This window comes from Saccopteryx bilineata, chromosome 11 (genome assembly GCF_036850765.1).
Source record: "Saccopteryx bilineata isolate mSacBil1 chromosome 11, mSacBil1_pri_phased_curated, whole genome shotgun sequence".
In the NCBI taxonomy this organism is placed as follows: Eukaryota; Metazoa; Chordata; class Mammalia; order Chiroptera; family Emballonuridae; genus Saccopteryx; species Saccopteryx bilineata.
In genome coordinates, this window is record NC_089500.1 from 57138533 (window position 1) to 57153379 (window position 14847).

The 14847-nt window shown below is 45.0% G+C and overlaps 1 protein-coding gene across 8 annotated transcripts in view; it reads left to right on the forward strand.

Annotated features, from left to right (window-relative positions):
• The window catches only part of MTCL1 (microtubule crosslinking factor 1), a 169329-nt gene that overhangs the window by 86149 nt on the left and 68333 nt on the right, over nucleotides 1-14847 (forward strand). For all 8 annotated transcript variants that reach the window (XM_066246431.1, XM_066246434.1, XM_066246432.1 and 5 more), the window contains exon 4: nucleotides 14318-14377. In XM_066246431.1, coding sequence (XP_066102528.1) covers nucleotides 14318-14377 — 60 coding nt within the window. The remainder of the gene's footprint in view (nucleotides 1-14317; nucleotides 14378-14847) is intronic.

The window sequence follows — 14847 nt, forward strand, 5'->3', positions numbered from 1 at the left end:
GAAGAGTACTCCGTTGCGTTTTTCTGCCACGTTATGCTCATCCGTTCATCTGTTGATGGGCACTTGGGTTGTCTGAAACTTTTGGCTGTTGTAATGATGCTTCAGTGGACATTATTGTGCAAGTATCCATTTGAGTCTTCATTAATTACTTTTTTTTTTTTTTTTGTATTTTTCTGAAGCTGGAAATGGGGAGAGACAGTCAGACAGACTCCCGCATGTGCCCGACCGGGATCCACCCGGCACGCCCACCAGGGGCGACGCTCTGCCCACCAGGGGGCGATGCTCTGCCCCTCCGGGGCGTTGCTCTGCCGCGACCAGAGCCACTAGCGCCTGGGTCAGAGGCCAAGGAGCCATCCCCAGCGCCCGGGCCATCTTTGCTCCAATGGAGCCTTGGCTGCGGGAGGGGAAGAGAGAGACAGAGAGAAAGGAGGGGGGGGGTGGAGAAGCAAATGGGCGCTTCTCCTGTGTGCCCTGGCCGGGAATCGAACCCGGGTCCCCTGCACACCAGACCGATGCTCTACCGCTGAGCCAACCGGCCAGGGCAGTAATTAGTTTTTTGAAAAGGTATTTTTCTGTAGGTTAAGATTGTCACGAAAACCAGCTCCTATATTGTGCAGTCTCAGTAGCTAAAGCTGACCACGTGCCTGTGGACACTGCGAACACAAAACACATTGTCCGTGAGCCTGAGGCAGCCACCTGGCACATGCACTGACGTGTAAATGAGATAGAGATGTCTCTGTGGATCCCCCGTGAAGAAACCTGACTAAATGGTTCAGCATCAATTGGAGGCGGTACCCCCACCAAGGAGCCTTCCAGCAGAATGATCTGATCAAGGTAATCAAGCCTTCCCTCAGCTGCAGGAGAGAAGGCTAAATACAAAAGATTTTGTGCGATGGATGGCATGTTACAAATGTGGAGTGAGGAGAGAAGAGTCGGTGGAAACCACATGGCTTCTATCCTTGAGGAGAGATGAGGGGGCTGCTAGGAACCCTCCCTCATGCCTCCCCACCCCAACCCTGAGGTGGAGAAGCGGGCCTGTCAATAGCAGCCAGAACCGAGGAAGGAGAAGGTATCAGCAGATGGGACACAGGGTGTGGTGAGAAGGGGAGGTAGGGACCCTCTGTGTGGGTTACAGACACGTGAGAGCTGCAGCTCACAGCAGACGGGCGAGTGGGAAGACCGTGAGAAGCGACGACTCGGGAGGTTTGGTGGGCTGTGCCCGCCCTGCCCCTCTCACAGAGCCAGCTCTGTCCTGCTGGACGTTTCAGCTTCTGTGCCTTCTTTCTCCTCTTTTATCAGTTTCATTCTTAACTAATTTTGGTAGAGTCTTCTGTGCGTTTTTATAGCCTGAAATAACCTGCTAACTGCACAAAAGAACATCTCTACCCCAGAATGTTAATTCACAATTAAAGCCATTCTAAATGTCCTAATTACTAACAGAATGTGCAGTATCTGCCTAGAGGGAAGGAGACCTTGTGACAGGACCTGTGTTCATTTTCAGTCATGTGGAAGAAAGCGGAGAACCCAAACCCAGAAATTATCAAGAGGTTAGAAATAAAGGAGGAGGAAAACAATGTCTAAGAACACAGAGCAGAGACACGAGGCCAGCGGCACGGGCTCCCGGGTGGGGCCGTCCGAGGCACATGAGTCCACCTCGTCTAAAGGCCTGAAAAGTGTATAATTGAACTCTTTTCTTGTTGTTGTTGTTTTTTCCACGTGGATGTTTATTTATATCCAGGTGAGACAGCATGTATTTACTCAAAGAGAGGAGCTTTGATCACAGAGAGGAGCTCTTTCCCAGTTTCATTTCACACTCAGGGGGCTTCTCAGCTTCCACCTAAAACCAGATAAGCTGTTGTCTGGAAAAGGTTTCATAATCTCTTTTCTCTTTATATCCCTGTCCTCTGCTTCATGCTTTTACTTATCCTTCCCTTCAGCTAATCTTCCTCCGCCTTATTATTCACTTTATGTTAACACAGTAAAGAAAAGCCTGTCAGTCATAAAGACAAGTGCCTCTCCTTTGATAACTGGGATCCATGCTGATCTGAAATAGGGGAAGGCATGTAACTGCCTTTGTTTCTCTCTTTGTAGTTTGACTCATTCTAAATAACATTGTACATGAAGCCATTTTTTTTTTTTCCATTGCCTCTTGGCATAGTTAATTGCTTTGTGGAAAATCGGGCCTACTTATCTCCCTGAAATGATAGAAACAACACTCTTTTAATATGAGAGAGAATGTTTTCAAGTGAAAATTTCTTCTGTGAATTATGAACGGACAATAGTGAGATAGTTTCACAATAGGTTTTATGTGACCTGTGTTATGAGTTTAGAGTCCTAAATTATCCCAGTTCCATCCGATATGCAGAAAAGAATATCCAGAAACTACACAGATATAAAAGTTTACAATCCAAACACACATTTCCCACAGAGTGAAACAGACATTTCTGTAAACATTGTTGTTATTGTTGTTTTTTTCTAGTGAAAGAAGAAAGCTGGAATGATTAATAAGGGCACTGACCTTCAATTTGCAAAAAAGAAGAGGCTATAATTAGCATTTGAAAATATTAACCAAGGAAAGAATTTTAACTGTTTAGCAGGCTAACCGTTGCTTGTTATGGCTGTCACTTATTAAGCATATTGCTTCATTTAGTCCTTACAAGAACCTTTACATAAAGTGGGTATTAATATTATTCCTACTGTTAAATAAGGAAACCAGGAGCTCAAGGACCTAGTCCAAGTCACAGACCATGAGTGATGTGCCTGGAATTGGACGTGAATGCCCTTGTTCCTAATTCATCTTTCCCTTTTACACACGTGACTTCACATGTGTGTGAAGCTTGCTTTCACATGCTTGCTGGGAAACTGAAAAGTTCACGAAGATGTTGGCAGTTTTGGAATAAAGTTTATTATTTAATGCAAAAAAATTATAATTTGAATTTCAAAGTTTCTCTAAAGCTATACTGTGAACCCTTTTTAAAAACCAGTTGAAATGACACATTCAACTTTGAGACATATCTCAGGTGCTATTACTCTAGAAAGACAAAAGAGAAGAGATAAAATGCCAAAAACAAGAGTCAGAGGGAAGTAGTGGAGTACAGAGACGTAGGGCGGAACAGGGGTGCCGGCATGCCTCGTGAGCTGTGTGGCCCGCGGGAAAGGCCAGTGGGCTTTCAGTGGAGGAAGAAATGCCTTTCTGCTGGCATTTTCCTGTGTGCGGGCTATCAGCCACTTAAATCTCCAGAGGACTCTTTCTTTGAATTCCAGGTAATGATCCGCAGCACTTTTGCATCCCCAAGTAAGTGTTGACACACAGCAACCGAGCATGCGCACGTGAGGAAGGCCGAGAAGTAGGGAAGGTGGCTGTGGACGGGATGAGCCCCTGGCTGCCGAATTTCCTTCTGGAAACTTGTGAAGGGGATGAAGGCAGAAAGGGATGAAAAGATGGTGCAGCCACACATGGGCACGTACCGGACTCGGGGAGCCCGGGGATGAGAGAGGACCGAACAGCTGGCAGGTGGGCGTGGCCAAGCCCCTCGCTCTGAGTGGCTGCGCTCTCTGCGGCCTCCTCACTGTGCACGCTTCAGAGGCACCTGCTGTGCTCGAGCAGAACACTCCCACGTGAGGCACGACTTCCCCCTGCCTCTTCTTGCCTGTGTCAAGTACCTTTGTGCCCAGTGAGAGACCGTGAGTCCCATTCTCCGTCTGGAAAATGCAGATAGCAGGGTGCTATGCACACCTTGTGGGGTGTCCTTCCCTCTACCCACAGTTCCTCCAGGTGACACATCACTCTTCCCAAACCCAGTGTACCTTGAGTGAGAGTGATTTTGCTGAACAATAGAATCAGAGAATCTAAGAGTTGGAAGGACCTGGGACATCTGCTTTCATCTTTGGACAGGTGATGGCTCAGTAGATGTGCTGGTTTGTCAGAGATGAGTGATATGTCCCAGTGGGGAAATGGTCACAGAAGGTACATCGGGGAGGAAGCAGGATAATGCTTTCAAGCAGAAGGGACTTCCTGATTAAGGCCCTTTGACTCCGTCAACTCTGAAGCCATTAGAATCCAGCTTGATTGCATAAATAGATGTACCACAGCCCGGGGCGGGGCGCCCTAACCACACGCTGCCAGGAGTCTGAGTGAAGAACAGCCTGCCCTTCCGGACCTTGATGAGGTTTTCTAAATCATTATACCTTGCACGTAAAGCTCTAACAACATCTGCATTTTCTCAGACCAGCATTCTATATATGAAACTGGTTATAGATTTGGCGTCATTTAAAAGACAAAAAGAAAACTAGACCGATGTGGCTATGAACACCACAAAGCAGATTTCACATGCGAGCAAAGCGCGTGTGTGAGCACTGCAGCCCTGCATGTACAGGCCGCACCGTGGAATGGCGCCTAACGGGAACAGGTCCTTCCCTCTCAGGGTAGTTCTGTCCCAGGAGCCTGATCCACACTGCCCCGGCCTCAGCAAGGCAGGAGCTGCTGGAACTCGTTGGGGGTGGGGAGCCCTCTCGTCTGTGTGTGTGTCGGGGGTAAGGGGAGCTCCTCAGGCTTTCATGGTGGCCACGCTGCTTTAGCTGTCGAGGGACTGCCGTGGACCCACACAGTCTCGGGCAGCTGACTGTGCTTTCAAACACTGTTTAGGATGTGCCATCTCATCAACGCAACGTGCTAGCAGAAATATGCATGGTTTGGGGCGTCAAAGTTTCTTAGTCTGTGTAGTTTACAAAAGAAGACAGATGATAAAACTAGCTTCCTTGCTTTTTTACTTACCTAAACCCAGACTGTTTTCATTCTTCCACAGAATGCCTCTCCTAGGCCAAGTCTTGCCCCGGACCTTCCCGGGCCACGTTAGGCAGGGCAGGGCAGGGCAGGGCAGAGCAGCTGCTCCTTCCGCTCTGCCCTATGCCCATCCTTAGCCCAGCACAGCTATAGTGGTTTGGGGCCCCGCTTACCTTCTACTGCAAGCGTGTTTATTTCCCAGTCCCCACAGGTGGGCCCACCTCAGAAGGCAGGGCTGGCCATCTCTGACCACAGCGTCCTAGCAGCTCTTGGCCTCTAGGGTTTTCTCAGGCCATAAGAGCAACTAGCATCCTGCCCCTGGCTCTGCAGCTCAATCACTGGCCTTGCTTAATTGAATCATCTGCAGTTCCTTGAATGGTAGTGGAGGCTACTGGACAGTTGAGAGAGCGTTTGCTCCACAGGAATCATGAAACCATGGCTGAGCATCTCCACTGTCCCCGTAAGTCACTTAGAGTGTGCCTTAGTGTTAGGGATGGGAATCCGAGTTACCATGAGTTGGAGAGAAGAATTATTAAAGATGTACCCAAGAGACAGGAATGGCTTTTGCGGAGGGCTAACCAAGGACAGTGTTGAGATTCCAAAACATCTCAGTGGACGATTAGTGAAGCTGAGTGGTGGCTCCAGGTCACAGGGCTGCTCAGCGGACCTGGGTCAGCAAGTCAGCCTTCACCTGATGGGGGGGGGGGGGCGCTTTGAGAGAAAGCCATCAGCCTAGGAGGGTGATTAGAATCTCATATCCATTTGCTGTCCCCAAATGTCCATTAGGCCGTGTTTGTCTTCTGTTGGAAGATGCATTTGATGATCCCCGGGAGCACAGAGCTAATCCTGCTGGGGACTAATCCTCCAGTTTAAGTTCCTGTCAGTTTCAGTCTCATCGGAGGGCCCATGGTCAGTCTTATCCACCAGTCTTGTCCATCACTTCTGGAGGGCCAGACAAAGGCAGTACAGTATTAGTTTTAGTGGGGACATTTGCATTTTGAGTCAATTCTGTTGTCCTTAAAATACAACATCATTGCCCTGCCAGGTAGCTCAGTAGTTTAGAGCATCACGCTGATACCCCAAGGTTGTGGGTTCAATCTTCAGGGAACATAAAAAAGTCAACTAATGAATGCATAAGTGGAACAACAAATTGATGCTTCTCTCCCTCTTTTCTCCTTTTCCCTCCCTCTAAACTCAATCAAGATTATATATATATATATATATAATCTTTTTATTTGAAAAAATAATATATATTAATTTTTACTATTTTGGACAAATATAAAGTCTATAAAGAAAACCATGAATTAACCATAATTCTACTGCTTATTAACAGGACCTCTGCATTTTAGTGTATTTGCTTCTAAACATTTCAAACAAAAATTATTTAATCTTTGTGAGATTATATTTGTTTTTTATCCTGCATTTCAAAGATTGTCATTTAATAAAAAGTCTCCCATTTTATTTAAAATTTTTAATAATCATAATTTTAATGGCTATACACTATTAGTTGTTTTCTGTGAAATCATAAACTGATGTGCATAATGTTTTTCTTTCCAATATTATGACAATTTTCAAATACAGTAGTTTAAAGAAATTTATAGCTAACACCTGCATATTTACTACCTTCATTCTACATTAACATTTTACTATACTTGATTTATCAGATATCTGTTATCCATCCACCTATTTATTAACCCATCTTATTTTTTAATACATTGAAAATATACTGTAGACACCAATTCACTTTCCCTTAAATATACATTGTTAAGTAGAGCTTAATTTTTGAGTTGATTTATATATAATGAGTTATATTTACTGAGTTTTAGCAAATGTGTGCGTAAATTATTCTTGAGAACAGCATGCAGAGTCAAATTAGAAGGTTCAAGGAGTGTGATGCAGATATCATGAAATAGTATCACAAGTAATTCAGAACTTTTCCCTCTGTTCTTTTGTTTGAAAGCTAAACAGACAAGCAAAAGTACTAAATATTTTACTCATGGTACATGTACCTGAAAGAAATGAGTAATGGATTTTCTCTGGAAAGGAGGCAACATTTTATATATATATATATTGAAATGAAAAAATAATATATATTGTTCAATATATATTATTTTTTCATTTCAATATATATATATATATATACATATATATATATATATGTATGTATGTATATATGGTGTTTTTTGGTTTTGCTTTGTTTCTTAAAGTGCTTCTAACTCATTTGTATTATTAGTTCATTAGACTAAGGAAATAATTTGCCTCTCTTGATGAACTAGTATATTTCTTTCCAGTAGACCAGTGGGAGCCAGAAACAGATTATTTTTTAAAAGACTCCAGCCTTACCTGCAGTTCTGACAGGCAAATGACATATATTTCTATCAATTTTCATATTTTCTGAGTGCCCAATAGGCATTTATTGGTCACTTACTAAGTGAGTCAGTAGAGACTTCTGAAATGTAGATTCTAATTTCATATTTCACATCATGCTTGGTGGTGTTGCTGAGGGCCTATATTGATGTGCACATTGAGAGCTGGGAATCTGCCTGACTGGTGGCTGTGCAGTGGTTAGAGCATTGACCTGGGACACTGAGGTCCCAGGTTAGAAACCCCAAAGTTGCTGGCTTGAGCATGAGTTCCCCCGCTTGAGGATGGAATCATCAACATGATCCCATGGTCACTGGCTTGACCGAGGTCACTAGCTTGAACCCAAGGTCGCTGGCTTGAGCAAGGAGTCACTGGCTTGGCTGGCCCCCCAGTTAAGGTATGTATGAGAAGCAATCAATGAACAACTAAAATGCTGCAACTATGAGTGGATGCTTCTCATCTCTCTCCCTTCCTGTCTGTCTGCCTCTCTCCCTCCCTCTCTCTCTCTCTCTCTCTCTCTCTTTCTGTGTCCCTTACTAAAGAAAAAAGAGTGGGGAATCCTGCAATTGGGAGAAGGACACTGTTTTTGGTGCAGCCATCATCATGGTCTTGTGATGTCATGAGTTTCCATTTTTCTTTTTGCATACCAAGGATAACTTAACTTACAGTTTTATATTATCATCTTCAGTTTCTTTATTTAGTCATGTTTGGTTGAGGTTACTGTGTTGTAGCATTTTTTTAAATTATTTATTCATTTTAGAGGAGAGAGAGAGAGAGAGAAAAGGGGGAAGGAGCAGGAAGCATCAACTCCCATATGTGTCTTGACCAGGCAAGCCCAGGGTTTTAAACTGGTGACCTCAGCCTTCCAGGGCGACGCTTGATCCAAAGAGCCATCACAGGTCAGGCATGTTGTAGCATGTTTTAACCAGCAATTTTTTAATCATTAGGCCTCTCCAAGATTAAAATGAACCAACTAGCCCATATTGCAAAACAAATAATATCATGTTCCCCAATGTGCAGTGACCTGTCATTTTTTATCATCGTGTTCTTTCTGGAGAGAAAGTGCCGTCTTAGAGGTTGGGTATGCCAGTGGCCTCTGTCTGTTCCCGGTGGGCCCCGTGGCCTGGACAGTGTGGCTGGGCCTTCCTCTTTCTTGGCTGCTGGGAATCCCAGCCTAGCCTTGACTTTCAAGGTTGTACTTCTCTGTAGTCAAAGTGTCTCAATGTACTTTTCCTCCTCTTCTCCTCATTTACTTTGTGAGATTTTGTCTCAGATAACAGTTCTATGTCTTTGCCAAATAAGGACTTTTGCTGTCTGCAGCTCAGATCCCTTCACAAATAATCAGTGCAACAAGTACTTCATGGCCCCGAGGTATCTTGTGAGCAGAGCAGTTCGCAACCATTCCTAGAATAGTTTTTTTGTGCTCTTTCTCTTAAAGAGAAGAGAGACTCTGTGGATCAGAAAACTCAGCAATTCAGGGCTTAGAAACCTTGAGAAAAGAAAGAGGAGAAGAGCCCATGTTGGGAGATTGCGCTGTGGAAGGCCTGGCAGGCAGCTCTGAGGACGGAGACTGCGCTGGGGGGCGAGGGTTGGAGTCAGGGTCAGGGAGGCGCTCCATTTCTAAGTCTGGGGCACCTTGAAACATTACCTAACTTCTGAATGTTCATCAGTAAATAATAAAATGTGCTTCTCAGGGTTCTCTTGAGGATTAAAGATTAGATGTGTAAAGAAAGAGTTTAGCATTGTGCCTGGCACATATAAGTGCCCAGCCAATCGTAGTTGTTAATATCATATTAGCCTCCCAAACAGGGCCAAAGAGAGAGTGTTCCCTTCCCTTTATGGGCATGGAGGGTTTCCCGTGGACTCCAGGGTTTATGTGTATTGGTCCTGGTGGCGTGAGGAGAGCCAGGTGCCCTGGGAGCTGTGTGAGGGCGAGTGGGGAGGAGGAACGGGCAGGGGCCATCTTCCAGCCAAGAACTGGTTCTTCCAGCTGAAGGAGAAGCTAATCGTTCTTCCTCTTTACATCCCCTAAGGCTCAAATAGGAACTTTAATGTGGGTAAAAGATTCTTGATAATTTTCTCCTAAAAGGAAGAGGACCTATGTACTGTCATTTTCGTATTCTGATTTTATAACTGTATGTTATAAGGCAGCCCAAAACAACCCAAACAGCTTGCTAGATAATAAAAATCTGTAGGAATTCTGAAAATCATTTGCCTACATCTATACCCTCTTTTCCATGTAGACTTTTATGATTTATAGCATCCTAATTTATATTTGCCTCCTCTTTTTTACCAATCTAAATTTTAAGCCCAAAGCCTGTCTCTGAAAACACGTTAGCAATTAAGAGCTTGTTAGTTTTTCTGAAATTGGTTGGAAGAAACTGGCTAACTTAAAATAGGAAACATTAAGAATTGACAAGGAAGTCCAAATAATTGCCTAACTTCCTATTTTATTTAAACCATATTCAATACACAGCAAATGCATCAGACTTAGATGGATTCACAAATCTAATTTTTTTTCCCTTTTTTTATAGGGATTTAGAGGTGATTTTCTGGCAGTAAGCCAGACTAAAAAGAAGGAGTAGAATTAAACAGCAGGCACATCTCCACGCTGGGTTCCATTTACTTGATAGTCTACATTTTCCTCTTTCCCTTAATTGCTTCTTTTTTTTTTTTTAATTTTTTTTTTTTTATATTTTATTTATTAATTTTTAGAGAGAGAGGAGAGAGAGAGAGAGAAGGGGAGGGAGGAGCAGGAAGCATCAACTCCCATATGTGCCTTGACCGGGCAAGCCCAAGGTTTCGAACCGGCAACCTCAGTGTTCCAGGTCGACGCTTTATCCCACTGCGCCACCACAGGTCAGGCCCTTAATTGCTTCTTGGAAGAGACTCTCCACTGGGTCTCTGAGTAATCCAGAGAAGTGAACTGGCCGTGAGTAATGCTCATACAAATTGCCCTACACCCAAGGTACCTCGGCTAATATGCAGGTGAGCGTGGGAGCAAACTGCACCCCAGGCTAGGGGCCTCCTGACAACTTGCAACTTGGCAAGGGAGCCATCTACCAGGGACCTGCAATGTAGTGAGGTACCTGGCCAGTTCCCCCAACCCTTAGGGGGCTTCTCAGTCTTTGTAAATAACCCTGTGTGTATAGGTTATACCTCAAGGACCAGGCTAAGGAAAACAATTTCTAATTATGGAAAAAAAGCCCAAGAAGTTGGCAAGTAACCTTGGATGAGGCTCCCAATTGGACATGGGAGATCAGTGGTCACCTTGCTTCTCTCACCTCTTCTAAGTACAAATTTTAATACGTGGGTTTCTTTTAGTTTTTGGGGGGGGGGGGTTGGGGGGGTTACAAAATAAATAGCATTTATTATAGATAATTTGGAGACTATGAAAACCTACAGAAACAAAAATTTAAATCACCCCTAATTCTGTCACCTGAAGATGATCACTATTAACATTTGATATATATTTCGATAGTCTACTCTTCTAACACACAATTTAACTCATACATATATTTATATTTTATTAGCTCAGAGATCAGCTACCTTCCTGAAAAGGACCAGAAAGTAAATATTTTAGGTTCTACAGACCATATGATTTGTCAATACTCAACTGTGCTCTGGTAGCGGAAACACGATTAATAGTAAAGGAGGCTGCACCTCAGAAGAACCTGTTTACAAAGCAGGCTGTGGGTTGATTTGTCCTGAGGGCCATAGTGTGCCAGCCCCCTTCTAAATGAATTTTTGAATCATTTTGTCAAGTCCTTTCATCCTCTTACCTCCCTCCCAAATAAACAGAAGGTATTTGTGACTGTGTATGTGTATATATACTTATAGCAGCATACGGTCTTCAATCAGATGCCATCAAACATTGCTTTATGTCCGTCACGGTTTCTTTCATGTAGGTCCTTCAGATTTCTGGTCAACTTTCATCTTTGCAGTGTGTCTCATCGTAGTTGCCACTGGAACTGGGTTCTGTGCTGGGGGAGTCCATGCTGCCTGTTCCATGACTCGCTAGAAGCAGCACAGGACGCAGGCTGCTGTTCAGGGCTCAGTAAAGGTCAGAGGAATCTGTGTAGGCGGACCCTGTTGGCTCCCGCGCAGCAGGAGGGCTCACCCGGAAGGTGCTCCTTCCTCCAGCCCCGAAATGAAGCAGCCCCTGAATCTGACAGATACTCCAAAACCGCTGTCTCCACTTTCAGCTCTCATCTCACTCTGGCTGGTTTTCCTGCAGTACAGGCAGAGCCTGTTCCCCGCTCACTGGGAGAGTGCGATGCGAGGTGGGGCTCGCGGGAGGCTCGCGGGAGGCGATGCGGGGCACTCGTCGCCTGGATCGCTCCCACAGTCCCAGAACTGAGTCCTTGAGGTCGAAGCTTTGGGAACAGTCTCTCCCTGCTTCTTTATTGTAACTTTTCTCTGTCGTGAATCTCACTCAGCTCATTCAAATCGAGGAAACTCCTTCACTGCAATGTGAAGAATTTTAGAAAACCTACTTTTTATAGGGGTGAGGGAACTGAGACTCTAGCCCAGGGGTCCCCAAACTACGGCCCGGCCCGCGGGCCACATGCGGCCCCCTGAGGCCATTTATCCGGCCCCCACCGCACTTCTGGAAGGGGCACCTGTTTCATTGGTGGTCAGTGAGAGGAGCATAGTTCCCATTAAAATACTGGTCAGTTTGTTGATTTAAATTTACTTGTTCTTTATTTTAAATATTGTATTTGTTCCCGTTTTGTTTTTTTACTTAAAAATAAGATATGTGCAGTGTGCATAGGGATTTGTTCATAGTTTTTTTTATACTCCAGCCCTCCAACGGTCTGAGGGACAGAGAACTGGCCCCCTATGTAAAAAGTTTGGGGACCCCTGCTCTAGCCCTTCTTAAGACTTGCTGAACATAACCTGTTGGAGGATTGTAGTGTGACCCTACTTTTACCAGAAAACCTGAAGGAAATAAAACCCCTCCTGGGCGGGGGGGGAGCAGTGACCAGCTTCCACACCCGGGTGGCTGACCAGGGAGTGCCCACCCCCATGGCCCGTGCCGATTCTACAACCACCTCATCGCTTCCCTCAGTTACTGCCCCCCTCCCATCCCCAGGCCTCCAGCCTTCTAGAGGCTTGGGAGAGATTAGAATTTTGTTGCCTAACCCTGAAATTTATCCAATAAACGGCATGGTCTTGTCTTCTGTGAGTGAGACACTTAAAATGTAAGCCCAACTGAGTTAATTAACTTGAGGTCTGACTGTTACATAAGTGACTTGCATAAGAGCCTCCTTTCCCAGCTGTTTTGGTACGTGGGCTGCAGCAAAGGAATGAAGTGTATAGAGGGCACTGAGCCCACCTCAAGATGAGCTACAGAGGACCCAGGCCCTGCCTCGGTTAGGGTGCATTTGCAAAACGGGGGGGGGGGGCTGTCAGGAAGAATCTTCTCATCCACAGGTTTGCCGAGATCTGAATGATAGCCAGCAATCTTAACTTTCTAAACTGCTTTCTTCCGACTTGTCTCAGGATTCCATGAATTCTTTTGTCTTCTAGGATGCTCCTCACTATTCTTCCAGTCATTTCTCTCTGTCTTCATATTTTACTGTAGCAGGAACTGTCTGCCTCCATATTATTCTGCTTCAGACACCCTTGGCCCTTTTATTCATACTTGCATTTCTTTTATATACTTCAGACACATTTCTTTTTTTTTTTTTTTTTTTTTTTTTTGTATTTTTCTGAAGCTGGAAACGGGGAGAGACAGTCAGACAGACTCCCGCATGCGCCCAACTGGGATCCATCCGGCACGCCCACCAGGGGCGAGGCTCTGCCCACCAGGGGGCGATGCTCTGCCCCTCTGGGGCTTCGCTCTGCCGCAACCAGAGCCACTCGAGTGCCTGGGGCAGAGGCCAAGGAGCCATCCCCAGCACCCGGGCCATCTTTGCTCCAATGGAGCCTTAGCTGCTGGAGGGGAAGAGAGAGACAGAGAGGAAGGAGGGGGGGGGGTGGAGAAGCAAATGGGAGCTTCTCCTGTGTGCCCTGGCCGGGAATTGAACCCGGGTTCCCCGCACGCCAGGCCGACGCTCTACCGCTGAGCCAACCGGCCAGGGCCTCAGACACATTTCTTGCCCGTAGCAGGCAAAGGTGCACTCCCTGGTCAACCAAGAGGGGTGTGTACTGTGTGTAAAACTAGGCAGGGACCCAGCCCACTGGAGGACACAGCCAAGGCCACATCACAAATGAATGAATTATGAACTCTCTTAGATCTTTAAGATTTAGGTTGGTTTTTTGTTTGTTTGCGAGAGAAAGAGAGAAAGCTAGAGAAATAGGAAGGGAGAGAGATGAGAAGCATCAACTTGTAGTTCCATCACTTTAGTTGTTCATTGATTGCTTCTCACATGTGCCTTGACCAGGGGGCTTCAGCTGAGCCAGTGACTCCTTGCTCAAGCCCATGACCTTGGGCTCAAGACAGTGACCTTGAGCTTCAAGCCAGTGACCGTTTGGGCTCAAACCAGCAACCCCATACTCAAGCGGGTGAGTCTGTGCTCAAGCTGGCGACCTCAGGGTTTCGAACCTGGGACCTCCAGGTCCCAGGTTGACACTCTGTCCACTGTGCCACCACTGGTCAGGCTTAGATGTAGGTTTAATCATGAATTGGAGTGGGTTGCTCATGGAGAATGTTGCAACCTAGATTAGGTTTTCTCCATAAACAAGGGCCACCCTTTTCTCCTTTCCTACCACTTTTTTATACGGCTATTTACTTGTTGGCATTTAGGAAACATCAAATAATTTTGATATTAGCCCAAATAAAACATAATTAGGGAGATAAGGCAGTCCCCGAAACATTACATATTTATTTTCAAAACTTCCTTATCTTTTCCTCCTCTTCTCATCTTCCCTCCACTGGTACAAATGATCCGAACCACGCTCCTTTTTCATGAAACTGAATAATTGAGGAATATCTGAAATATAATTAGGATTTAAAAAGCCTCTTTGGATTCAAAGACCTCACAAACCAACCTAACTGCATTGCAACATTGTCTCTACATGATTTCTGGATTTTAGTAAAAAAAAAAAAAAAAAAAAAGAGCCTCCATCTTTGTGTGTGTCCCTGACCAGTGGGGACAGTGTCTGCCCAGCACAGGTTCCACATGTGACCCCTTCATAACAGAATGTCACTTGGATCTCTTTCAGAGTTCCCTGAAAAGAAGAGGCAGTCGGGAAGCATACAAAGAGAAGAAAACCTTTAACCAGGTAAGAGATTTTGCTCTCATGTTACATTTCTTCAAGAGGCAATCACCTCATTTTGAATTTTCTTTAAAAAGTGTTAGCGTTGCCTTTAAAATATTCAAAGAAACATTACCTGCCAAAAAGTTTCGACTCATTCAAAACTTCTGCGGGTGAAACTTTTCTTCTCAAGCCAACAGCTCCCCCCTTCTGTTTCTCACACCGATAAGCTGGTGATTCCTTCAAGAGAGAGAAGAATGGACTGGCTTTGTGTGAGACATCACTTGGTGCAGTTCAGGGCTCTGGCAGTACTCATAACTGGTGAAAAGTGTTTTGGCCTTCAGAGTTCACATAGTAAAGTAGTATAACGACTGTAGTGGTGGGTCATTTATAAGGCACTGTCCTGAGCGTTGAGTTTTTCTTTAATAAGTACAAGCTGAACAGTGTCCTAAAATGTCCTAGACGAAAGTGAAATGTTCTCACTGAGAGACGGTAAA